The sequence below is a fragment of the Poromitra crassiceps genome, assembly GCF_964638095.1.
Source record: "Poromitra crassiceps genome assembly, chromosome: 10".
Lineage (NCBI taxonomy): Eukaryota > Metazoa > Chordata > Actinopteri > Beryciformes > Melamphaidae > Poromitra > Poromitra crassiceps.
Window position 1 is genome coordinate 54,874,211 of NC_139631.1, and position 26,848 is coordinate 54,901,058.

The 26,848-nt window shown below is 44.8% G+C and overlaps 1 protein-coding gene across 1 annotated transcript in view; it reads right to left on the minus strand.

The window, feature by feature from the left end:
* parp8 (poly (ADP-ribose) polymerase family, member 8) overlaps nt 1-26,848 on the minus strand; it is a 70,861-nt gene that overhangs the window by 29,233 nt on the left and 14,780 nt on the right. Inside the window, exons 6-15 of the mRNA XM_083645094.1 lie at nt 24,841-24,909; nt 20,690-20,784; nt 16,784-16,844; nt 12,979-13,069; nt 11,189-11,255; nt 8,105-8,233; nt 6,019-6,634; nt 3,730-3,783; nt 1,762-1,857; nt 902-994 (exon numbers count right to left, since the gene is read on the minus strand). Coding sequence (XP_083501220.1) covers nt 902-994; nt 1,762-1,857; nt 3,730-3,783; nt 6,019-6,634; nt 8,105-8,233; nt 11,189-11,255; nt 12,979-13,069; nt 16,784-16,844; nt 20,690-20,784; nt 24,841-24,909 — 1,371 coding nt within the window. The remainder of the gene's footprint in view (nt 1-901; nt 995-1,761; nt 1,858-3,729; nt 3,784-6,018; nt 6,635-8,104; nt 8,234-11,188; nt 11,256-12,978; nt 13,070-16,783; nt 16,845-20,689; nt 20,785-24,840; nt 24,910-26,848) is intronic.

Consider the following 26,848-nt stretch of genomic DNA (forward strand, 5'->3'; position numbering starts at 1 on the left):
TGGCTGTACAGTAAGTGGGCAGATGTTTTGGAGGTGGCTGTACAGTAAGTGGGCAGATGTTTTGGAGGTGGCTGTACAGTAAGTGGGCAGATGTTTTGGAGGTGGCTGTACAGTAAGTGGGCAGATGTTTTGGAGGTGGCTGTACAGTAAGTGGACAGATGTTTTGGAGGTGGCTGTACAGTAAGTGGACAGATGTTTTGGAGGTGGCTGTACAGTAAGTGAGCAGATGTTTTGGAGGTGGCTGTACAGTAAGTGGGCAGATGTTTACTTGACTCAAAATTGACTTTCCTAATGGGGATTATGGAGCCTCAAAGCTAATGCTATTTTCTGCCGGTTGTCAGCTGTCCTTTTGCTCAAATACACTACTTTCCTCCTAGTAACCAACTAACATAGCAACCATTAACCAATCATAGCCTCAGAACTGACTGTGCACAGAGCTTGGTGCAGATTAGGGGTGTGACCGTGTACACTGTCATGAAACCATAGACATCCTTATATAATAAATTGCCTAGGCAGATGGGCGGACGGTGTCAGTCACGATTTGTTTCCCGATGTCACTTTCGTGACATTGGCGACCAATACCACACCCCCCTCCCCACACACAGACATCCCTCCCCCCCCCCCCCCCCACACACACACAGACAGACTCAGCATAGCCATGGCGGTATGCAGGGTTTGAGAAATACCGAGGTCATTTTGGCGCAGTGGCGTGGGAGGTCCGGGGGGGGGCTGTGATTCCCCTCTAGAAAATTGTGTACATTTTAAAGTAAAATGCTTCAATCTGGTGCACTTTGAGAGCACTGCCCAGAATTCCATGATATTTCAGAAATTGCATGACATAGGATCTTATAGCAAAGCTAACTCTATAGCGTCAGGGTTCATGTGTTGTTGGCTGATGTACCTGAGGTCCTGTGGCGATCTCGTCAGCAGCTTCGTTCATCACTCCAAGCGTCTGGAAGGCAAACACACACAGCTCCCGTTCACACACTGTGGGCTGTGGAGAGAGAGAGAAAAAGGTAGGAAGAAAGTAAGATACAGTAAGATGAGTTGTGTTCAGACCAGTGTAACTATATCTCAAGTCCAAGGTGAGTCTCGAGTACCTTTTTGAGGCACTCAAAAAGTTCCCACCAGTTCCCTTCTGCCCTGAACAGGCGCCCCGACTGACCAGAGGAGGCGCTAGTGCAGTGACAAGGATACATAACCTCATTCTGGCTTCCCACCCGCAGACACAGCCAATCGTGCCTGTATGGATGCCCGACCAAGCTGGAGGTAACACAGGGCGCGAACCTGCGACCCTCGTGTTGGTAGGCAGGGAATCTCCTGCTACACTACCTGCAGGTGACCTGACGGAGCCAGATTTTTTAATTAGGTAATTAGGGCCGATTAACTGGTGACATCATCAATTCGATACATAAGTGATATCGGTGATTTATGATGAATTTGCGTGTTTCCCGGAGGCTTTGAAGACCACTGTGTTCCAGACCGGGGGTATCTAACTCCCAGGAGGGGGTCTAACTCCCAGGAGGGGGTCTAACTCCCAGGGGTCCACTAGTGCAACAAAAACATTTAGTTTGGACCTTGGTCCGGACTTTTAGGTGTGAAAACGCCCTAAAATTGAAATCGAGATCATGTCACCTAACTCATCGCAGGCCACCAGAAACGTTCCCGCGGCCTGCACTTTGAGGAACCCCTGATCTAAATCATTACAGAGCAAAGGCACTGACAGCAGACTGATCCTGGGTCAGTTCAGTTGTTACTCACCCTGAGCATGGGCCCATTCTGGAACACATGAGGCTCGTCACACACAACACAAAACTCGTTGAGAACAGGAATCCTTTGCTCTGCATACTCCATGATCTGCAATGAAATGCCATCAAGAGTCTCATAGCATATCATCACATCACTTCGAGGATGTTCAGACCTGAAACTAACCTGGCCCAGCTCCCATCTCAGCAATGTACAGGTCTGAATGCACCGCAATGCGCATTGAAATCCGACCAAGCCAGGCCACCTTCAGAGGTGGTCTGGCTCACGTGAGCTCCGATTCATGTCTGTGTCTGAAGAGCTATGTGACCTCTAGTCTCGCTGGCCAGCCTCCCCTCCCTTCCGTGAGAGGAGTCTGGCGCTGCAGGTCTCCATAGTGGGATTGCGATGGGCGGCGCTTAGCGGCAGTGCCCTTGGAAAATAGTTTTCAACAATCTAACTTGCCGTTTTCAGCGTGTAGCAACGAGCTAGCGTGTAGGTTTCTGCCGTTAGCTTGCTAGCTAGTTAGCGTTGTTGTTTTCACTGAGGCGGCAGGGCACTATTTACAGCGACACACAGGGAGGAGGGAGCGGAAGCCGCTCTGACATGGTCGGAGCCAATGACAGAGTTTGTAATAAGCCGGAAGTGGACATCCGGCTGCCACCGAAACAGTCGCTCCAATAGAGAGCCCCAGGGATGACGTATTTTTGTAGTCAGAAGTCTTCACTGTTTCTGCCTATGGGATTTTTGAATGGGTTTTTGGTGCGATGCTTCAAATAAGGTCTGTGGGCAACGCAAGCTTAATCAAACGCGAACCAGTGTTCAGCGGGATAATCTTCACACATGAGGACCACTTTCATGAGTTTTGAAGCGTAAATGCGAGCCCTAGAAGTAAAAAGCTTGTGCTAAGCTAATCCAGAACTACACACAGTGTCGCATAGGCTTCCCCGTCACGTCACCACTCAACCTGGAGTGTTGTTGATGTGTGCGTTGCTGTGCACTGATTACCCCGGGCTGAACCAGGTGAGGGAAAGAGAATTTCCGTGTTCGTCCTTTGAAGTGGTGACGTTATTGAGGTATATATCCCCGTCGACTCAACAGTGTAGTCTTATTTAGCCGTTTGCTAGCTAGCCGCCCTTTTTAACGGCACGTAAAAGCTTAACAACTCATGAAAGTGGTCCTCATGTGTGAAGATTATCCTGCTGAACACTGGTTCACGTTGATTAAGCTTGCATTGCCCAGAGACCTTATTTGAAGCATCGCGCCAAAAAACCCATTCAAAAATCCCATAGGCGAAAACAGTGAAGAACCCGGAAGTGTTAGCATCGATGTTTTCCGGACTCATTCCTGGGGCTCTCTATGGCAGAGCAGCTGTAGAGCAGGGGAGGGTTTATCCCTGTTGCCTGTTTCCATGGTGCCAGACTCCTCGGACGGGAGGGAGAGGAGGCTGGCCATTATGACCCGCCTTCTCTACTGACGCCCTTAGAGTTCCAATATCAGACAATCAGTTATCCTCGATTTTGGGTGAGATGCAGAGACGGACAGTGACAACTGGGACCCCTGCTGGCCACAGTAAAAAAAAAAAAGAACCTCAATTACTTTCCATGCAAGGCAACAACTTATTTGAGTATCGTTTTAGCACCGGTATCTGAAAAATACAAAACGATACCCATCCCTGATCAGCAGCATTTTTAAATTGATCCTGAATATAATAGGTAACCAGGGCTCCAACAGGCTCTCATAAGACATAATATAGGCAGTAAAGTCAAGAGAAGACTTGTTAAAGCGTGTAAAAGGCCATTACAATAACCCAGATGAGAATAAATGCATACTCTGTGAATAATAATTTCAAGTTGGGACCAAGGCACAACAAGCCTTAATTTAGCAGTTCCTAACACTTCTTTAATTGCAACATGTCTTACAAAGCATATTGTAGTTGTTATTACAGACATTAGAAAGAAATGTAAGAGGAAGTTAAATATTTACCTGGACAAGAAAGCCTTTATCTCTGATTGGAACGGATTTGGCACCATTGTTTGGCTACAGGAAGAAAGGAAGATCAAATGACGTTAGCCAATCTCTCATGGAGATAAGGTTAAAACAAGTGTGAGGGAGAGGGAGGGAAAAAAGGGGGGTGGCAGGTTGGAGGAGGTAGTTAACACATTAAGTGCCATAGACGACCTAACTCGTCTTACATAATCCAGCGCTTAAGTGCCAAGGACGGACTAACTCGTCTTACATAAAGATTTTTTTTTTTTGACGGTGGGACATCAATCAACCCCTTTTACATCTTTGAGATAACTATTTGGAGCAAGAGCATGTGTGTAATCTATTTTACCGACCACTAAGTGGCGACAGAGACCGAGAGAAGCCACAGCCATGGGACCCAAAAGCCACAGGACCAAAAGCAGCCGCCTCTTCGATGGCGATTTTACAGTCAGAAGCCCGAGACACACACACAGAACGGACAGAGATCCCTTCCCCCCAGAGCCGCGCAGCAACGCGCGAACACACACACACACACACACACACACACACACACACACACACACCGCGGTAGCAAGCCATTCAAGGAAATGGCGACGCGATTTTACAGTAATCCATTCAAGACTTGTCTTGCCTGAGAGCGGCCGCGCACCGGCAGCAGCACACAGAGAGCGGAGAGCGATTTGCAAAATAGATCATAGGTGAAACACACTTTGAAACACCTCAGAAAGGCCAGAATCAACATCTGCCCATCGCCCACGCATTCCCCGGCCCATCTTGACTCGCACAAGGAGCGTCCGCACGCAGGCAAGCAGGCAGGCAGGCACACAGGCAGGCAGCAGCAAAAGCGCTTCTGACACGCCCGCTGTACAGCCAGGAGGAAGGAGGAGAAGACACACGGAGGGAGGAGTTTGAATGAGAGGGGTGTTTCCTGTTGTTATGGAGGAAATTACTGTTCAAAACTATTGTTTAGAATGTCTGACGGTCTTACTGATGCCAAAAATGAATGGTTAAAGTGACTGTTTCACAAAAAGCCATTTATCTCTGAATAAATTTCCAGACGCTGAAACCATGCTGTACTCAACGGCTAATATCTACATAACTACTAACTCTGCAAACTAACTCTTTTAGACAGAGAAAGCACACATTCTATTAGTTATTTTTAGATAATTGCTGTTCATGAATTCTTAACAGAAAAGAATCCTCGGCTGTTCTAAAATGAGCCAGAATCGTCAAAAACACCCCTGGCACAACTTACCTACAGGAATGAAAACATGGCTGGCATTCAATGTGTTAAGGGTAGGGGAGGTTGGAGGAGGTAGTTAAGGGTAGGGGAGGTTGGAGGAGGTAGTTAAGGGTAGGGGAGGTTGGAAGAGGTAGTTAAGGGTAGGGGAGGTTGGAAGAGGTAGTTAAGGGTAGGGGAGGTTGGAAGAGGTAGTTAAGGGTAGGGGAGGTTGGAGGAGGTGGTTAAGGATAGGGGAGGTTGTAAGCTTGGGAGAACAGGTACGTTTTGAGTCAGGAGTTAAAAGTGGGGAGTGAAGGTGAGTCTCTGACAGTCTGGGGGGGGGGTTCCAAAGTCGGCGTGCAGCTCTTGAGAATGCTCGATCTCCAAAGCTCGAGAAGAGAGATAGATAGATAAAGAGATAGATAGATAGATAGATAGATAGATGGATAGATAGATAGATAGATAGATAGATAGATAGATAGATAGATAGATAGGTAAAGAGATAGATAGATAGCAAAATAAATGACGTGAACAGGACTCATGACTACAAGAGTCCCCTTTTGTATATTCCAGGGCTCAACAATAAGAACTGCCACAAAATACCACCTCGGGCTAGCAAACCTAGCAACTCACCTGGCAAATAAAAAATAATTAAAAACAATCCTCTTATACAGTGCCTTGATTACATTACTGTTCCTTGTCTCTAGGCTATATGAGAGCTAATTGTACTAAATTGTTCATTTCTTTACCAGTAGGAGATGCTGCACACCACATCTACTGCGGATCAAAGAGTAAATTCTCCAAAGTAGAGTCCAAAAACCAATAGGTGACGTCATGCTGACTCTGTCCGTATTTTTTAACGGCCTATGCTTTTGACCAATACAAAAGTCATTCTACCAACCAGCATTAGAACAGGAATATAAATTGGTCTTTTTTATTGTGTGCCTGTCAATCAAACCTAACAAACTTGAAATAAGTGGTCCATCAATTAGTTGGGCAATCGACAACCAAAGAGGGGACACACACACCTGAATGTTAATGTCCCTAATGTAGCCGTTACTTACCACTGGTGGCGTGGCGAGTGATGGGGCCAAGATGCCGATAAGCCCTGAGGTAAGAGAGAGCCGCCTGACTTCAGGCATGGAGTCCTTAAAGATGTCTGCTTTGCCGAGCCTGGTGCTGCTGGAGTAAGACCTGCTAAGCAGCCGGTGATGGTGCTTCAGTCCATCCATCTCCTCAGGTCTAATAGAACCAGAGCACGACCTGCTCAGCAGCCGATGGGTCTTCAACCCACCTCCTCCGACCCCCAGACCGGTGCTAATGCCCCCACTGATCCCACCCACACTCACACCCCCACTAGTGTGGTCACAGTGGTGGTCACTGGAGCAGGAGCGGGGCAGCAGTTTGTGGGGCTGGCTGAGTGTGGCAGGGCTGGAGCAGGGTCGACCCAGGAGGCGGTGGGCTTTGAGAGGCATGGGACCGGCTGTCTCCATGCGAGGGTCTTCAGACAGCTTGTGGGCAGACTTGCTGGAGCCAGCACTGCAGCCATCCGTCTCCGTCTGTTTGAGGGTGTTGGAGCAGGTTCTACGAAGTAGGCGATGGGACTTGGACACACCGTCCTGCTCATGCTTAAGCTTCTTTTTATTCTTAATAGAGCCAGGAGGAGGATAGCTGGGAGATCTGCAGTAGAGCCCAAGAATAAAACATTAGTGTAACAACATGCGTATTTGTATTGAACGTTTAGGTACGAGGCTTTAGGTTTAATAAGCATTGCAAGTCATCTACAAGAATAGACTAAAACAGAGACGAAAAAGACAAGAGGTGTTAAAAAACATTGTCGTAAATTGAAATAAAAATTTAAACCCTGAAAATAATCAAATAGATAGCCGGTGTGTATCGGTCTCCCCTGTTAACACTTTGAGTGCCACGGCCCTTGGGCAAAAGGTGCTATACTGTGCCACATAGGCCGCAATGCATTTTAATATAGCCATATCATTTTTTGTGTTCCTCTTATATGGACAACCAATAGCCTCAATGAAACTTTGAACCCTTCTGTTTCATTTAAAAAAAAAACTGTGTTTATAAACCGTTCCATTTTGGAAATACACCCCTCTGAAAAAGAGTGTTTTCGACCGAAAAGAGCATGCTGAAATTAGTTTCTGAGATAATCACATCTTTATGTTAGAAAGGTGACAGAATGAATTCTGCTTTGAGTTGAACAAACATCGAGCCTGCTGCTGCATGGGTGTGTGTGTACTGTCAATGGTTGTATGCTGTTAGTGCCCTGCGTGCCCCACCCACCTCCTCCTCCTCCTCCGTGGTGGGAGGAGTCGAGTGTCTCTGCTCTGCTGCGGTTTGCTCTGTTTGATCTGCACTGAAAAGTCCGCTGCCTGCACCCCCCGCTTTTTTACAGCGTGTCCTCGGCTCCCAGCTGAGAATAATGTCACTTTTCATAAAGACGCTGGTGTCGCCGTGTCGACAACTAAATCATATGGATGGACTATCGCAGCGGACACGGATGGGGCTCAATTGTGGCAGCAGATGACTGCTGTTCACAGGCACAGCTAACGACGTTATGCTTCAAGCATATCAATGGCGATTTCCGTTTCCTCATGACTTCTTCTGTCTTTTCTCCTGGCCTTTGTCTAATCGGGAGGGCACTGTCGCCACCTGAGGGTTCTGTAAAATAGGTTAGACACATTCAATAGCTCCCATATTGTAAGAGGCGATGTAAGAGGCTTAGATCGACATTCCCCCGTCAAAATATGAATTTGGAGTTATTGACGCCATTTGGCGTCGCTGGCAGCCTACGGTAAATTTCTCTTGACGCCATATGGCGTCGCTGGCACTCAATGTGTTAACAAGGATGCCGAAATGAAATGGCCTCCGCGATGCTTCTGCTGTGTCCCCGCCATTAGCCTGAGTATAAGTGAACATTTAATTGAAGGAGAATATATGTATTATATAGACGGTTTTAACTTGACAACAAAAACATTCTAAACTGAACCCCAGCTCACTTCCTGTCGCAGTGTTTGCTATGGACAGAAAAGGGGAAAAAACATTAAAGTGGAGGAGTGACCATTCCATGAAAACCGTCTATATATGTGTATTTAGTGTTCTTCGGTAGCAGTGAAGCTGTTAGTCTCTAACCTGCGGAGAGTTGAAAAAATGTGCAGTGGAGATTTGACTTTCTTGTCATTCTGCTTTTTGCTGTGCAGAAAGCTGAGTTTGTCTTGACTCTGCTGCTTCCACTGCTGGAGGACAAACGTCTGCATGATCCTGAAGGAACAGAAAGGAGAAGGCAGATTCACTCAGTCAAGGTTTGTGCAGAGATATCACCACACTGATGACCAGGGATATCACCACACTGATGACCAGGTATATCACCACACTGATGAGCAGGGATATCACCACACTGATGACCAGGTATATCACCACACTGATGACCAGGTATATCACCACACTGATGACCACAGCAAAAGGTCATCCTGAGAACGCAAAGAGTGTCCAGCACTTTTCTGCATGATAAAGACACATATGTAGGCTGGGAGCAGACCAAGAATTGCCTTATAAATAAAAATGTACAAATGACAGAGGCGGGTGGCCAGAGCAGGCCCTCCTACCCGAGAATATAACTCACAGTGATGAGTCAGAGCTTTTCTTTGTAATGAATCTCAAGGAAGCATGGTAAGCTGTCAACCATAGAGACACTGCGTAACGCGTCATCATTCAGAAGCCACGCCCAAGATGGGGGAAAACAGAAAGCCCCCCTCCAATCCTGGCGTTCTCCTATGTCACGTGCATGGTTGCGTGTTGCACAAAAATATCGTATATACGTAAGATGAACACTCCAACTTACTTCTTGATAGCTAGATCCACATTTTTCTTCTCGCCAATTCTCAATGACTGGCGATTTTTTACATTTGTTGTCTGCGCAGCCCAACACACAACAGCTTTTAGCTATGTTTAATTTAAGGAAAATGACGCTGGTGTGTGGAAATGAATGGAGCTTTTCCCCCGTGATGGGCGTGGCCTATTTCATGCAGTGTCTCTATTCACCTTATGTTGCCACGCCCATTTGACCCGGTTGTGTGGCCGTATCAAAACTTCTGGCTAAAAATAATAATAAAATAAAATAAAAAATGGCTGCGCTGCTCCAATATCATCTAACTCTGAATTAACTAATAATTTAGCCAATTGTATGTAACATACCAAATAAAAGCAAACGGCAATGTCTAAGAATGCAACGCCATGTAACTGGTTCGTTAAGTCTCGCATTCCAGGGAATTACGTTAACGTCTGCGGGTCTTATTGACGTTAGTGGCTCGCGCTGCCTCGGAGGAGAGACAACTATCTGAAGCTTTCTTTGTTGGAGTCCAGGTATGTTTTACAAGAAAGTGCTCGTCATTGTCGACGATAACGTTATCTGACCTGGCTAACAGGTTGCTTGCTTGCTGTGTACCGAGCTCAAAGTAGTAGGCTACGTTCTTTATTTTACCCCTTCACTGTACGCTCCAAAAACAACTCTCTTATTGTTGAAGTGTTAAAAGGACCCGGAAGAATTTGGCCCACTGTAAGGTCTGAACATAAGGTGAATATGAAGACATTGAGCAGAGGTGTGCATATATAAAAGATCACCATAGTCCAACAAAGGTAAAAAGTGGCGGCACCTAGTTGCTTTTTTAAATTAACTCATTGAGTGCCAGCCACTTTTGGAGAACGGACGCTCCCAGTGGCAGAGTTTCAGAGCGTTTTCAGTGATTTCTCGAGGCCCACAGAATATTGTGTGATATTACTATGTAAACACCGAACACGCACAAAGAACGATGAGACTCTCTTCTATCATCTGCAAAAAAAAGTTTATTGATACCATTTTCCGTTCTTTAGTTATGAGCCGGAGAAGATAGGTTGTTTTGAGCAAAAAGACACGTTTCAATTTAGAATCTGAGATATTCAGCCTTTTATGAAAGGAAGCATTTCAAGCACATCATTGACTCTGAAGCTAATATTTTCTGATATAATGACACCTCAAAAATAATTTCCTTCAATAAAAGAGTGAAAACAAAGGAATTTTGTTTGGCCAAATAATATTTTTTAGCTGCAACCAGCAGCGCTGGCCCCTGCGTGCGCAGACCCTACACCTTCTTGCTGGTCTTGATTTACTGCTGGTGGGCATCAGATAGCCTATTCTAGCTTGTTTGCTCTCTATGCATCGAGCCTGCTGCTGCCTGGGTCTGTGTGTACTGTCAATGGTTGTATGCTGTAGTGCCCTGCGTGCCCCACCCCCCTCCTCCTCCTCCGTGGTGGGAGGAGTGTCTCTGCTGCGGTTTGCTCTGCGTTTGCTCTGCACTGAAAAGTGCGCTGCATCCCCCCACTTTTTTACAGCGTGTCGCCGGCTCCCAGCTGAGAATAATGTAACTTTTCAGAAAGACGCTGGTGTCGGCAACTAAATCATATGGATGGGCTATCGCAGCGGACACGGATGGGGCTCAATTGTGGCAGCAGATGACTGCTGTTCACAGGCACAGCTAACGTTATGCTTCATGCATATCGATGCGATTTCCGTTTCCCCATGACTTCTTCTCTCTTTTTTTCTCGCCTTTCTCTAATCTGGAGAGCACTGTCGCCACCTAATGGGTCCCTAAAATAGGTTTTACACATTCAACAGCCACCATACTTTCACAGGAGATGGATCTGGCTTTGATGCACGTCCCACCGTCAAAAAACGCAATTGACGAACATACTCGTCCTTGGCACTCTACGTTACTAAACCAATTGACGAACATACTCGTCCATGGCACTCAATGAGTTAAAAGAAAAACACTTATTTTGAAAATAAAAAGCCAGTTTTAGCCTCAGCTTTTTCACCAGGTACTGCACATGTGGCTTATAAGTGAGAGACTTGTCAATCAAAAATACCCAGGTATTTATAAGAGTTTACCAATTCTATTTCACTTCCCTCAAGAGTGACCACCAAACGGATATTTTGTGGCCTATTTCTCAAGTTAGTGAACAGCATAAGTTTGGTCTTACCAAATCTTTGAGGTTATAACTTTAAGTCATCCAAACTTAGTAACTCATCCAAATGATTTAAGTCGCCCGAATAACATAGTAACTTGTCCAAATTACTGAATGAGATAAATGTTTGCCTACAAAACTTTTTTTTCCCACCTTGCCAACCTTCCACAGAAAAGCAATGAAGATGCAGATTTATGATTCAAACTTAAAACTCACTTTTTCAGCTGATGTCCCAGCCCAAACCTGTCTTTTGTTGATGCCTGGAAGACATCAACTGTTGGGACTGAATAACACACCCCCCCCCCCCCCCCCCCCCACACACACACACACACACACACACACACACACACACACACACACACACACACACACACACACACACACAGTTATGATTGTTGAAGGTTGTACATGATGACATGCCCACCCAATGCAAACATACAGAGGAAAAAACACATTAATTGATTTGGTACTATGTGTAAGAATCAGAATTTCTGATTCTTACTGACACCGGTGACTGATAGGGTAACTGCAGTCATGTGTGTGTGTGTGTGTGTGTGTGTGTGTGTGTGTGTGTGTGTGTGTGTGTGTGTGTGTGTGTGTGTGTGTGTGTGTGTGTGTGTGTGTGTGTGTGTGTGTGTGTGTGTGTGTGTGTGTGTGTGTGTGTGTGCTGATAGGGTAGCTGCAGTCATGTGCGTGCTGTCCAATAGATAGTTGGTCTGTGTGGGAATGCCCACAAAATGTTACTACAGCTGGCGCGCGAGACTAGACGGTGGGGAAAAACCCCCCATATCTCAATGGGCTGACTCACCAAAGGAAGGTGCTGCGGCTCTACACTGGAGGATTGGGCATTCAAGAGCAGGTACATAGACGTCTGTTCAGATGTGCGTTTACTGCGCTGGTTGAATCCCCAATCCTGTCAGCCTGGGCTGGGCTACCAGCTAAATGAGATTTCAAAGAGCAGCTAAACATTCAAAAACAGATTAGATAAACACTGGTTAACAAAGGATTTCTTGTATAACTATAGGACAGGCTGTTGATTTATTATTAGACCAGGTATTTGGCTCTGGTACTTTGTTTTAATGTATGTTATGTTGTTGTTTTGTTTTGTTTTTAACTGTATATTACAACGTGACTTCTTTTTATTATTGTACTGAGTGTGAGTCTGGTGTAGAGGACTATAGTCCTGTACCAGAAACTTTCAATAAACTTCAATAAACTAAATGAGATTTCAAAATCAAAATCTTTTCAAGATTTTTTTCAAGAATTTCAACCAATTTTTTTTTATTTCAAAGAAAATATATATATTCTTTTCCAATTTGAAATATATATACTATACTATATATAATATATAGTAATAATAATAATAATAATAATATACTATATTCCAATAAACATATATAATATATATATGTATGTATATATACATATATACATGTATATAAAGAGTTCATTTGCAAAAACAGGTGAAAAAAAACAGGTAACACCATTTTAGATTTTTTTTTGTGCTGACTTGTAAATAATGCTTAAGTTAGAGCTGTTTTCAAATCTAAAATCCATTTTGTTGCAAAAGCCGATATATCAAAGCGACAAGCAAGCTCTTTGTTTGCAGAAGCCGGTAAATCCATTGAGCAAATCAGCGCAGCATATTTAGACCATGTGAACGCAAGATGGCTGCCTGCTATGTGAAGCCGATTTGTGCGGCCTGAACGGGAGTTTTCATGATAAAACGGCTCAATATCATAAACACGCATGGATATTTTTGACGAAACAGAAGAGGCTGTTGTTTTATCACCATCTGGATGTAAAAAGAAGAGAAAATCTGACACGTACGCTCGTAACATAACAGGTTGTTCCAGTATAAAATGGTGAGCTGACCTGCTGCCACTCTGTCTGTTACTTGACCTCTGCCACTTTGAGATGACCTCTCCTCTGCCTGTATGTGACTGCATATAGTACCTTTAATTTCAAAAGTAGGAGCCAAAATGAAACATGTGGTTGTGTCTTACCTGTTCCATTCAGGTACTGGGTTAGCGAGCAGTGAAGCCGTACGATAACAGGCTCTCGCCTGATCACATCCCAGGCCAGCGCAATTTCTTCCTACGGTCAAGGTTGAGAATAACAAAGATGGACATAAGATAAAGAACATAAGGTTGTAGATGATGAAACTAATTCCAATTCTAGCCTTTTCTTTGGTCAGTTACAAGAATGGTATGCAGGAATGGAAGGTTGCAATGTCGTGGAGTGGAGTCTCCACTGGGGTCTTATACTATGTTTGTAGGAGCCAAAATTGGTCTGGTATTATTTCCTGTGATTATTATGTGTAATGCCGTGTATGTCCTTGGGGTGTCGCTGTACCATATTACCTGGGCTCAGGTCATCTATATAGGTACCAGCTTCACTATGGTTCACCAGGTGTTTGACCCCGCAAGGGCAAAGGGTTTTTGACCGCTTCGCTGTGGCGCTAACATTTGTTTGCTGTGCTCTGCTTTTTGTATTTTGGATAAGGAAATTGACTGTATTCACATTCGTGCACTGCAGCAATAAATGCACTGTTTCTGCAAAGCAAAGGACTGCCTCGATCGTTTCTCTACGCAACACACAACAATATGGTCTCGTATTGAACATCAACAGAGCAAGCGCGTCAGCCAAGCTATCCGGTGGTTAAACAACTCAGTAGCTTACAGTATAGACTGGGCTCCTTTAACCCATTGATACCTGATGCAGCATGTGTGTGTATCCCTTTAAGACCGCGAACCGCATCAGGCGCTTCGCGGTCACCCGCCAGAAACATGAGAGTTGGCAACCCTGCTATAATAAGGCGAGGTTGCGCGGCCCACAATTGAGCTATCGCTAAGCCCCTCCCCCCGTGCTCACTCGGACAAACACAGGGCACGCTGACTAGAAAAAATGGCAGCCGTCACTGTCAAAGTTATATCCCAAGAGGCTCTAAACAACTTTTTGAGGTCTGATATCGTCTAGAAGCCATCAGAAAGTACTTCACTATGCCATGGGAGGGCGATGTACAAGATTGAAAGCTATCGATAAAAAGAAATGCGATATGTGCATGAAAACGGCTTTAGCGAATCTGTAATCAAACATTCAATCATTAAAAAACATGCAGTTTTAACGGAGGAAGACAGAAGATAACCAGTGGGGATAACAGACGACTCACATCCAGAATTGACATTTTATTCACTTAGAGTAACCTCTCTGTGGATTATATATATGCCGAATTGAAGAGTGGCGCCTGGTAATCTATTTCACATCACTGATGATGCGTCCCAGGCAGCGCATGCGGTCGTATGTATTTTTTAACATAGAATTCTGGCTCCCCTGACCAGTGACACTTAGGAATAGACTAGCTGACAACCAGGTATAGATTGGTGACAAGCTGGAGAGACAGTTAACGGTCGGAGAGACGGCATCCGGTACGGGATGGGTTTAGCACCCCAGCCTGCCTCTCTCGTGAGGGAGAAATCCACATACGCTACGGATTAGCCTCCTGAAAATCTGTGTATAGATCGGCGCGGCCTGGGGTCCTTCAGGCTAGAGCGAGGTGCTCGGCGCAGGCGAATGACGTGCAGCGCACAGGCCTTCTTGAAGGCATCCTCTCTGCCTCTGGATGCCTTTGCCCCGGGAGGGTCTGGTGAGACGGAGGAGGAGCGCGGTCGGGAGTAAACCCACAGGGCCTGAGCCTCCATGCACCGAAGGGTCTTGCAATGCTGCGGTGTAGCACTGGCTCTATTGCAGTGGATTGGGCGTGATCAGCCCTTCCGCGGGCAACGTTGCAGACAGAGTAGGAGGGCTGATCCGTGAGCGGCTGCTTCTGGAATGCGGGTCGGGGTCTTAATCAGCCTCGGCTGGGTCTACTGGGCGAGGGTGTATGATGTTCGACAGACCCAAAACACCTTACGACCCCAGTTAACATAACTGATGACGCATGCGGTAGTATGTATTTTTTAACATGTACCTCTGTATAATCAAGAAACTTTAAATGAATAGTGTAGATGTTTTTCATAGCGAGAGAACGGCACGCACGTTGGTGTAGCAGCAGATCAGCAGAGCCTACAGCTTCTAACATCATGTTTTCCTCCTGGATGTTTTCTCTTTAGACTACCTCACATTTATTTGGAGAACGGGATTAATTCCCTCGTTTTAGGGTTTGACTGGTGTCTGGGGATGTTATAATCACATCAATCAATGCGCCTCCTCTTCACTAGTCTCGCTGGCCAGCCTCCCCTCCCTACCTCTTCACCAACTCCATTACGCGCATAACATAATGACTAGGGGTGTCACGATACACTCAGTTCACGATACGATATGATACACGATATTGGGTTCACGATAATGATACGATATTTTAACAATAATTTTTTGCGATTGATTTGTAAGTTGAGGGTGCATCCTCCACACTAACTTGAGTAATTTCACAATTTTCATCCTCCGTGTCTGTAACGTCCCTCGTCTGTTCAAACAAAGCAATGAAAAGGAGAGCGAGCATGCAATCAGATGTAGATCAGTGCCACCATGTTCAGCTTCTTTTTCTCACGATATGAGATTTCATCTCAACGATACATATTGTCACGTTTTGATATCGCTTCTTTTGCCGACTTTCTGAATACCATGATGATTTCATGATACCTTTGGATCATGGAAGGCAAATGAGGGAAAAGACTAATCTCGCTATCACCACGATTGGAGATTTAACGTCCAAAACAGCAGCATTGTGGATGTGAGTGGATCTACGTTTACTAGTTTAATATTATCCATTGCCTGGCCTTAATGTTGGATTTACCCCCATGCTCATCGTTTGACCATTTTTTTCTACTTTATGAAACACCATAAAACCAGTGGAGAATCCCGATTTCTTCTGCTTCTCTATGGAGCTCTAGGCTCAGGTTGTCTGAGTGTATTGTGGAGCTGCACGCGCTGTGATTTGCTCGTCTGCGTTCGGGGCGGGACTTATATTAGCGATAGGTTAATTGCTCATTGCTCAACTGGCATGCGTGCAGCGGCTGAGCTGCAGGGCAGAGCACACAACTTTTACATTTTGTGGTTGGTGCATCTGAGCAACTGAGGGAAGGGAGAGGGGGGCTAAGTGCATCTGTCTTCCTGTTTCCCTTCTGACTTACCTGCTGTGGCCTAATATCACTTGAAGCAATTGTTTAGGGAGGTGTGTCCATTAAAGATGAAAAGCAATTGTGTCAGAGGTGTCTGTAAGTGAGTGAGTCAGTGAGTGAGAGAGTCAGAGTGAGTGAGAGAGTCAGTGAGTGAGTGAGTGAGAGAGTCAGTGAGTGAGTGAGTGAGTGAGTGAGAGAGTCAGTGAGTGAGTGAGAGTCAGTGAGTCAGTCAGTCAGTGATTGAGTGAGTGAGTGAGTGAGTGAGTCAGGCTGTGATTGAGTGAGTGAGAGTCAGTGAGTGAGAGAGTCAGAGTGAGTGAGAGAGTCAGTGAGTGAGTGAGTGAGAGAGTCAGTGAGTGAGTGAGAGGTCAGTGAGTGAGTGAGAGTCAGTGAGTGAGTCAGTGAGTGAGTGAGTCAGTGAGAGAGTATGTGAGTGAGTGAGAGAGTCAGTGAGTGAGTCAGTGAGTGAGTGAGTGAGTCAGTGAGAGTCCGTGAGTGAGTGAGAGAGTGAGTGAGTCAATCAGTGATTGAGTGAGTGAGTCAGTGAGTGAGTGAGTGAGAGAGTGAGTGAGTCAGTGAGTGAGTGAATGAGTGAGTCAGTGAGTGGGTGGGTGAGTGAGTGAGTGAGTCAGGCTGTGATTGAGTGAGTGAGTCAGTGAGTGAGTGAGTGAGTGAGTGAGTGAGTACTCACATCCAGGAAGCTGACATCAATGTGCAGGTCAATGTCCACATCATCGATGGCACCATATTCCCTGTTCAATGACAGAAATATGATCAATATTAAACTTCCCACTCTAAAATCACATTCCTGGAAGTACTGATGGGTGATCATGACTCACAGAATATGCAAAACAAGCTTCACAATAACCACCATTCACTGTAACTTTTGCAAAATAAATAAATGAAATAAAAATAATGTCGTGATCAGGACACCTTATCAAAGATGCCAGCTATGAAAAAGCATTCATAGCATTTTTTTCATAGTTTCATGACACATTTCTACATCCACAGTTTTCACAAGCAGAGGCCTGTGAAAATGCCTCATCTTCCCATCTTTCTCCACATTCCAATGAGGAGTGGGGCTAACCTGCCCAGAATCTAAGTGCTCCAGATCCCTCAGGTCACCAGCAGGGGTGCTCTTTACACTTTTCACAAGTTTCAGCCCGATCACACGTACAGTAACACGGCATAGCTGCTCACTCACTCACACGCACACACGGACACTTGTCATTCTTATTATAGGATACTAGTGGACCCGTGGGAGTTGGTCACTCACTCACAGACACTTCTCATTCTTATAGTTCTTATAGTAGGATTATTAGTGGCCGGGCCAGCGAAGCGGCAGGGCCACTTATTGTATTTGCCATTATTATTAGTGGCCGGGCCAGCAAAGCGGCAGGGCCACTTATTGTATTTGCCTGTATTCTTCTTCTCCCGGGAAGTTCGACTTCCCATGCATGAAAACTAACCAAACTTTGCACAAAGGTCCAGTCCCATGCCACACGTCTTTGACGCAAATTTGGGGCCAATAGTCCTAACGGTGGCACTACAGCGACCATCTAAAGTTTCAAACTTTGAAAATTCATAAAAGATCAGGCATACGTGCTACGGCTTTGCAACTTTCACCGAAATGTGCGCCCAAATGAGGAGAAACTTTTGTACAATGAACCTATGGCCAATTATGAAGTCTAAAGACCGCAAAACTGCAAAAACTGTAAAACTAATTAAACCCTACTCCTCCCACATTTTTTCTTCAAACGACACCAAACTTCAGCATCTGCATCGTTAGACTGTCCTACACAAAAGTATCAAAACAGATTTTCGATCGGTCAAAAATTGAGCCCACAGTGCATCAAAATGCTGAATTCTGGCCCTGTGTATAGCCTAATTGCCTTTGGCAATTAGGTTGTATTTGTGATGTCATCAGTCAGTCAAGCAATTGTGATGCCATCACTGATGTCACTCGAGCAATTGTGATGTCATAATAGCTCAAAGCCTTGAGACTTGCCCGGCCACGACCCATTGCTGCGCAGCAGCTATAATTATTAATATTATTATTATTATTACCCAGGGGTGAAAGTGGTTTGAATTTCTTACAAGAACTATAGGCCTACTACCCCAACCTTCATCGTTTCATATTGTTCTCCTCCCGCCCCCAGCTTCATGCATCCCTGAACACACACATCCATTTTTTTAATGCCTGTATGGTGTAGAAATTAGAAACACTTGACAATATGTATAGTGAATTATTTAAACATTACAACAACAGACTCTCCTATGTGGACTATCATGTGTGATTTCAACTCTCCTTTTTGACCAAAACATTTACCACACACTGAACAATTAAATTGTTTCTCTCCTGTGTGAACTATCGTGTCTCTTCAAGTCTCCTTTATGGCAAAACATTTACCACTCACTGAACAATTAACTTGTTTCTTTCCTGTGTGAACTACTGTGTCTCTTCATTACTTTGCCAACCGCCATTAAACAACAGAAGAAGACAAGTTCAAGTTCAAGTTTATTAGTGTCCCAAAGGGCAAATTGAGTTGCAGCATATAGACATACAAATAAGAACATTGACAAGAAACAACACAAGTAGCATGTTATGTTACATGCCTATAGTTAAAAATAAATAAAAGGCTAAATAAACATCAAACATCAAAGACCTTGTTTGTGGCACACAATGACCGATAATGTGCAAGGTAGCATTAAAGTGCACAGCAATTGGTAAAGTGCACAGCGATCGATCGATAAAGTGCACAGCGATCGGTAAGTGCACAGCGATCCGTAAAGTGCACAGCGAAAGTGCACAGCGATCCGTAAAGTGCACAGCGATCCGTAAAGTGCACAGCGATCGGTAAAGTGCACAGCGATCAGTAAAGTGCACAGCGATCCGTAAAGTGCACAGCGATCAGTAAAGTGCAGACACGCAGCGACCGGTAAAGTGAGGTAGTAGAATAAAGTGCACGAATGGCCAGTAAAGTGCACAAAGTAAGGAAAGATAAATCAATAGTTAAAAACAATAAAATAATAGAAACCATAAAATCAATAGAAACAATAAAACAATACAAACAGCGGCGGAGGCTGAAGGTAAAAAATGATAACAAAACACTAAACCATCACTGCCTTCCCTCAGCAGCGTTCAATGCTCGAATGGAGACAGGGACAAAGGAGAACTTGTGCCTATTTTTTGTGGCCCGTGGGGCACACAGTCGACGACCTGAAGGAAGGAGCCTGTACTCCGAGCTTAGAGGGTGGGCTGCGTCTGAACGGATGGACAAAGCCTTCTTAAGTACTTGTCTGTTAAAGACATGGTCGAGGCTGTCCAGATGGATACCGGCTACTTTAGATGCCACCTTCACAATTTTTCCGAGGGAATTCTTATCCTTAATGCACAGGTTACCATACCAACAGGCAATGGAAAAGGAAATGACTGACTCGATATAGGCACTATAAAACAGTTTCATCAGAGTCTTATCAATTTGGAACTTTGCAAGCTTCCTCAGGCAATGTAGACGTTGCTGACCTTTTTTACACAACATGTCAGTGTTCAGGTCTAAGGAAGACATTTCACGAGCACTGACACTTCACTCACTGTATTATCACTCCGCTTCACAGCTGCTCTATCATTGCCTATTACATCCAGCCTGTTAGCTGCTAGACTCAGCTCTCAGTCTTAATCCATTTCACTACCTTTGGTGGTTAGGTGGCGCTGTTGGCGCCGCTCACCAAACGTCTGGAAACCGAGACTAGTTAGCTGCTGATTTACTCCACAATGTAAAACCGTTTTCAAAATATGCGTTATTTTGATAAACAGACCTCACAACGGGGCTATATAGAGTTACGTGTGTGTAGTACCATTATTAATACACCATAAAGATAATGCTGTTTCTGGTAGTTTGCTAAAATACTAGTGCTAATCTGTTAGCGAGCTATCGGGCAAGCTTCTTCTTCTTCTGCTGCTTCTAATAGTTCTGCAGCAGACTAGATGCCTTGAGGCACATCGCTGCCTCTCACTGGTTGGAAATATTACTGTTTCTGCTTGCTTGGGAACACTAGTGCAATCCTGGGTGGAACTGTTTTTGTTGGCGGAGGCAAGCAAGACTAGACAGACAGATAGCCGAGTTGCAGCAGCAGCAGCCGCATTCAGAAGCTGCGTGCTTATAGCCTGACTGCACGGATTAAAACCACAGGTCTAAAACACTGCATTTGAACAATTTAGAAGCAATTTATGAGAGAGACTACATGTTGTTTATGTTAACCTAATGACATAACGTCAGCCATGTGTTTCCTGGTTGGAAATTATGCGATCGATCGTATAGTATTCTGCACTCTGCAGCAATCGGATTTTGATTGACAGGCAGCTGCATGTCTTCCCCCAACGGCGTTCAGGCACGGAAAGTCTTACAGGAACTGCGCACCGGACGGTTTCGGCCCACTTTCACCAGTGTTATTACCCCCCGACAACAGTTGAATCGAGTTGAGCCTGAATTAGAGCTCCCAGGTATGTCAGTCTATAATGTGCAGTGCAACAATGCCTGCATGCTCAGCAAGCCTCTCCTGAGTCAATCAAGTTGAAGAGAAGTCCAGACCTTACCTGAGAGAGACTGCATGAGGTCCGTACAGATCCCTCACGGCCTGAAGATCTGCCTCCAGCTGGTGATGCTTGTGGAGCTCACCATCAAAGTTCACCTATGACAGAGAGCAGACAATGAAAAACAGCAGTACTAGAAGTCATGGTCATTATGTGCTGCTACTCATGATAGTTAATCATTAATATAAGCGACCACATACTAATGCTGCATTCAAGAGTGCTCATGTTTACAGTGAATACGAGACCGGAAGTTGTGTACACGACGTGCTTGGCATTCAAATGGTCACGTCGTGAACATGCGCAGTTGACTAGAAGCCACCGAGGCTAATCGTGCGTTCCTTTATCGCAAAATAACTGGGATGTGGAGGCTAAATGACGTCACATCCGTTTTGTTAGCGTTCCATTTGCAGAAAACTTGAGCTGGGAAGTTCACTGTTCATTGGTCAGATCCAGTCGCTAGCCAGGCTAGCCATTGTTAGCAATAACAGTTGATAACATGGCATTTCGCGGCATTTTGCGCATACAAACACTGCAGCCTCATGTCCACAGAGATAGATGTTATGCAGTGCTGTGTGTACAGCTGATTTAATGAGACACAAACAAAACAGAAGTGCTAAACAACATTACTACGATTATAACTACTGTTGTTGCGCGGCGCCGGCATCTTGGATTTTTGAGGTCGTGGCTGCTGAGGCTCCTACGAATTTGGAATGGGAAATACCAGCTCTGGTGACGTCACCGTCCCAGCTCATGACCTTTGAAGTCGTAAGATTACCAGTTCCCAGTTATAAAGGAATGCACGATAACAATGTACCTACCACTAGCTAGCAAGTGGCGAACTACGCTAATGCAGGAAATGCAAAGGCATAATAAGGCACAACTTATAGGGGTGTTGTTAGTGTGATGCGACCACATACTAACTTAAAGGAAGGCTTTGCCGTTTTTCAACTAGATTTGTATCCCTACGATGTCAGTAGTATGAGCAGATAGAGACAGTCCGCATGTCTGGGAACACCCATACAGGCTCTAGGAACGCCCACAATAGACGCTGGGTTAGCTGGCTCAGCCTTGCTGGGGGCGGGGTCAGGGTGGGGTAAATTCCCCCGTTCTATCCATTCAGCAAAGTTAGAATTTAGCTGATAGCCCAGCCCAGGCAGACACGATCGGGGATTTAACCACCGCAGTAAACGCACATCTGAGCAGACGTCTTGTGTTCTGCTCTAGAACCTCCAAACCTGTAGTTTAGAGCCGCAGCACCGTCTTTTGGTGAGTCAGCCCATGAGATATATCGGCAGTTTTACCCCACTCGCGCGCCAGCCGTTTAACATTTTGTGGGCGTTCCCAGACATGCGGACTGTCTCTATAGGCAGCCTTTACCTTCCCTCAGTCGACCCTACAGGAAGAGCTCCCAGTTCATTCTGTTAAAACGCTCCATCACAACGGTGATGCAGAAGCTCTGATCGAGATGTGGAATCTGCTCAAAGCGGCTTCCAGGGCAGCTGTTATTGTTTATTTTTATGCCTACCCCACACTACAGGATAATTTGCAAGATTATGGCCAAGATTCCCCCCTCCCGATTTTCTCGGGGGTGCTCCCGATTTGAAGCGCCTCGGGCAGATAATCTTCCCAAATGATCCTGTAGTGTGTGGGGTTCAAAGATTTACAATCGGGAAGACTGCCTCTTCCCGATTGTGAATCGGGCATATCTAACATGTTAGATATTTACAACCCGACAGGCGATTGCATCTTGAGCAGAGAGCCAGTAGTAGCTGCGTTTCCATTACAGTTTTTCGCAAAATAATCTGGTCCGCGTCCGCTCGCAGCCCCGCACAGAAACAAAGAACGAGGAAATTGTCATCGAGGTGAAATAACCGTGCGTCTTTGAACGGGACGGAAAACTAAATGCTATACTGCAAAGCATGTAGCCTACAACAAGCGCTTAGGTCTCAGCTTCCCGCATCGGCGAGTGTCCGCACGGAAAAGTGAGTCAAATCAGCAGACGCGCCCCTCCACAAGACACCTGTGCAGACGGTTTTCACCTGGCCGTGCACAGTAGGCCTACACCTACTACACTACTACTACCGTGGTTAAACTCCAGCTGATCCAAAATGCTGCTGCCAGACTCCTCACCAGGTCAAAAAAGTCATGCCATATCACCCCCATCCTAGCCTCACTGCACTGGCTCCCGGTACAGCACAGGATCCATTACAAAATCCTTGTATTTGCATTCAGATCCCTCCATGGCCAAGCCCCCGCCTATATCTCTGACCTCATCCATCCCTATGCAGCCAGCCGGTCTCTGAGGTCATCCAACCAAGAGCTCCTGGTCGTGCCCAGGACCAGGCTAAAAACAAAAGGCGACAGAGCCTTCGAAGTGACAGCCCCGAAGCTCTGGAATGCCCTCCCCCCTGATCTGAGAGCCGCTCGCTCTGAGCTCTCGTTTAAAAAACTATTAAAGACCCACCTGTTTAGACAGGCCTTTTAGTCATTCCTAGCCATTGTTTTTACCTGTTCATGCTCTGTGTATGTTCTTATGTTTTTGCCTTTTTCTTGTATTATTCCTGCACTTATATTTCTGTGTTGCTATTTTAATGTGTAAAGCACTCTGTGCATTCGTGCTGGGAAGGGTGCTATATAAATAAAATTTTACTTACTTACTTACACCCCGAATGGACGCGGCTGTCCGCGCAAATATTAGTTAAACAAATCCTTTCAGTGCAAATGCATTATAAAAACAAAAAATAAAATTTGTTTAGAAAACGAAATGACACTACTACACCCGGTGCGCACACTGAATAGGCATTTTAAAAGTTAACGTCGAGCCCTGCTTCCAAGGTGAATCTTCGGCATAATCTTCTAGTGTGTGGGGTTGCGTTTGAACAGACGTGATTGTGTGTGTGTCCCAAGATTGAAATGTTAAAAAATCGGCTCTCTCTGTCCTGTAGTGTGTGGGCTCTCAAGATTTTTATAATCTTCAAGGATTTGAAAATCCTGTAGTGTGGGGTAGGCATTATTTGAGTCTGCCAAATCCGTGGAGAATTGCATGGAGAGCCTTAACGAGCCTTAATGACTTGCAGCTGGCGGGGGCAGAGTTTCTGCAGGCAGACAAAGGAGGATATTTCTCTGTGTGGAAAACAGATAGAGAAGGTAAACACTGCCCATCTGCTTATATTACCCAGATTTTAGAGAGCCAAAGTGAACCGTCACTTCCTGTTTTTCTCCCTTTACCAGTGTGTGAAAAATATGAATGGTTGTGAACGGAGAGATAACGTTACTTTTTTATACCGTTTGAATTGTGCCACGGGGTACACATGTTAAATTTTGTCAATTTAAAAGATAACTATGCATGCATGTCAAGAAAGTCACTGTTTGTGGTAAAACTGTGGCACTATAAGTTATAAGTCAGAAAGACTACGCACAACCAGTTGCGTAAGTGACGTCTCTCTCGCCAGTCCATTGTTGGTGTGACGTATAATGTGCGACACACGAGATGTATCTCTATCTTTATTGTTTATTTGAGCAGGGACAGTACACAATAAATATATTGCACCAGAAATAGCTAAGAGCTCATTTGCATCTGTAGTTCCTGTGCGCACGTAGTTGATTGACAAAACTACGTTTCAGTTTCAGGACAAACTGACTTTCTTGACGTGCATAGTTATCTTTTAAATTGACAAAGTTTAACATGTGTACCCCGTGGCACAATTCAAACAGGATAAAAAAGTAACATTATCTCTCTGTTCACAACCATTCATATTTGTCACACGCTGGTACACGGAGAAAACCAGGAAGTGACAGTTCACTTTGGCTCTCTATAATGATACAAAGTGGGTTGATAATCTTTAAAGGGGTGTTATTAGAGTGATGTGTAGTCAAACACAGACTGCGCCGTGCCATTAACGAGGTACGGACCTCGGTGACCTACTGGCTATGGCCATGCTCGCTGGGCCACTCAGAGGTTACTTCTGGGCCGGATGTGGCCCACGGGCCACCAGCTGAATGGGCCTGGTATCAACTATGGGAGCATCAAATACATGTCAATGTTCTAGTAACTAGAACATTGTTGTATTCGATTTTGCACCGTTGCCAGCAGCTGACTGAGACTCTCCACGGTGTGAATTTTCTTCACCTTGCAAATAGTAACTGTTTCTTACCTGACCTCCATAGTAGAACTCCTCAGAGTCATTGTCTCCCTCAGAATCTTCCTCTATGGCATAATGGCACTGAATCAAGAGTCAAGAGTTAATACAGATGCAACTGAACCAAGATGAGTTTCAACTGTTAATACCTTTATAGCAGAAGTACATTCACAACATATTTATCAACTGTTAATACCTTTATAGCAGAAGTACATTCACAACATATTTATCAACTGTTAATACCAATACCAGAAGTACCTTCACAACATATGTATCATTAGATACTGAGACTAGCCACGATGCATTCTTTCAACAGAATCACTTTCCCCTATACATTCAGCAGCGGGGTCTACTGCATTACACTGTAAAAAAATAAAAAATCTTAAGAAACTACTATTATTGTTTATGAATACCCTTTGTCGCCAAAACGAGAATGGAATGATTTAATTGTGTAGGACAAATAAATTACATAAAGCAGAGTGATGCCTCTTCACTTGATCTGATCAAAAAACAGCAGTCAGCCAAGTGCAAAAGGTCCGTTAAACTGTCAATTAGCAATTCATGGTAATCAATGAAGATTTATTTTTTTTAAGAAAAATATTAAAGGAATATTCTTCTTCAAAGCAAAACACCGTAAAACTTCAAAAATAAACAGCGAGTCCCAAATAGATGCCGGTCCCAAATTAGACGCCAGGTCTGGCTACATGTTTTGGTAAATAGACGCCGGGTATTTTTTTTATTGCGGTATGTTTTTGTGCTGCTCAGACTGAATTCACAGTCAGTTACAGTAATGACGTGGGCAGTGTGTGTGATGTTGGCAGAAGTCAGTCTGGTTTGGCAAGAGGAGAGATTTGAGTAGGCGATTTGAGTAGGCTACTTTCTTAGCTAGTTTTACGCTTAGTTTCTACATAACCGACATGTTTCAAGTATGCATACTGCATTGTTTGATGCTATGGACTGCACAACATAAACATTCAAAACTCAGCCGCGGAGTCGACATGTTAGACTGGAGACGCTGTCTGATTTCCATAAGGACAACATCGGCAATGGTCAGGAAAATGTTAGTTGGGCGTTGTAAAAGTGCATATTTCTGTCAGCGGAACAGCGATCATGAATGCAGTATGGATTATACCGGACATGTATTGGAAATATTTAAATAAACAATTTGATACTTTCCAATCTTTGCTTCTGTGCAAAAGGAATTAAACGCCAGTCCCAAATAGACGGCGGTCACATATAGACAGCGACGCCGGGTCTGGAAATAAGTTTTGGTAAATAAACGCCCAGGCTACAATTTGAAGTTTTGAAATTTGACATTTGAAGTACTTTAGGTTTTTCGATAGGCCATAGTATGTTTAAAGGGTAACTAACAGCTTTAAAGCCATGTATTCAAGTGGGCGGGGCTACATAGGTGGATAGGCTTTTGAGAAGTGCTGGGGAAGGATTCTGGGCAAAATCCTACGCACTGTATAATTTTCATGCAGCGAGAGGGCCCTCTAGGGGTTGAAACCGATTTTTGCAATTGGGTCTGCCAAGTGGATGATCTTGGGTTCCACTTCCATCACCAAGAACCCCTTTCCCACCCAGAGTCAGTCTAAAGCTCACAGCACACCAATCAAACATTCTCCAACCAACACAGATGACCGCAGATGTTGGTTTGGTGCCATAGCAGTCTGTCCGTGTTTGGAGATGTTTGGTCAGATTCCACATGTTCAATCTTTGTTTGTCCGTGTTCGACGAAGTCTATTCAGTTTGCCATGTTTTCAGACACGTATCCATAGTAGCAGAGCTCGCACACGCTCAGTAGCAGTAAACTCACTGACATTTCCGTAGTGTTGTTACTGTAAGGTGATTAACCCATTGATACCTGATGCAGCATTTGCGTGTATATCCCTCATTTGTGTGTGTATCCCTTTAAGACCGCGAACCGCGTTCACGCGGTTCGCGGTCTTAAAGGGATACACACACAAATGCTGCATCAGGTATCAATGGATTAAATGGCTTCATTTTGGACCCTAGAAAG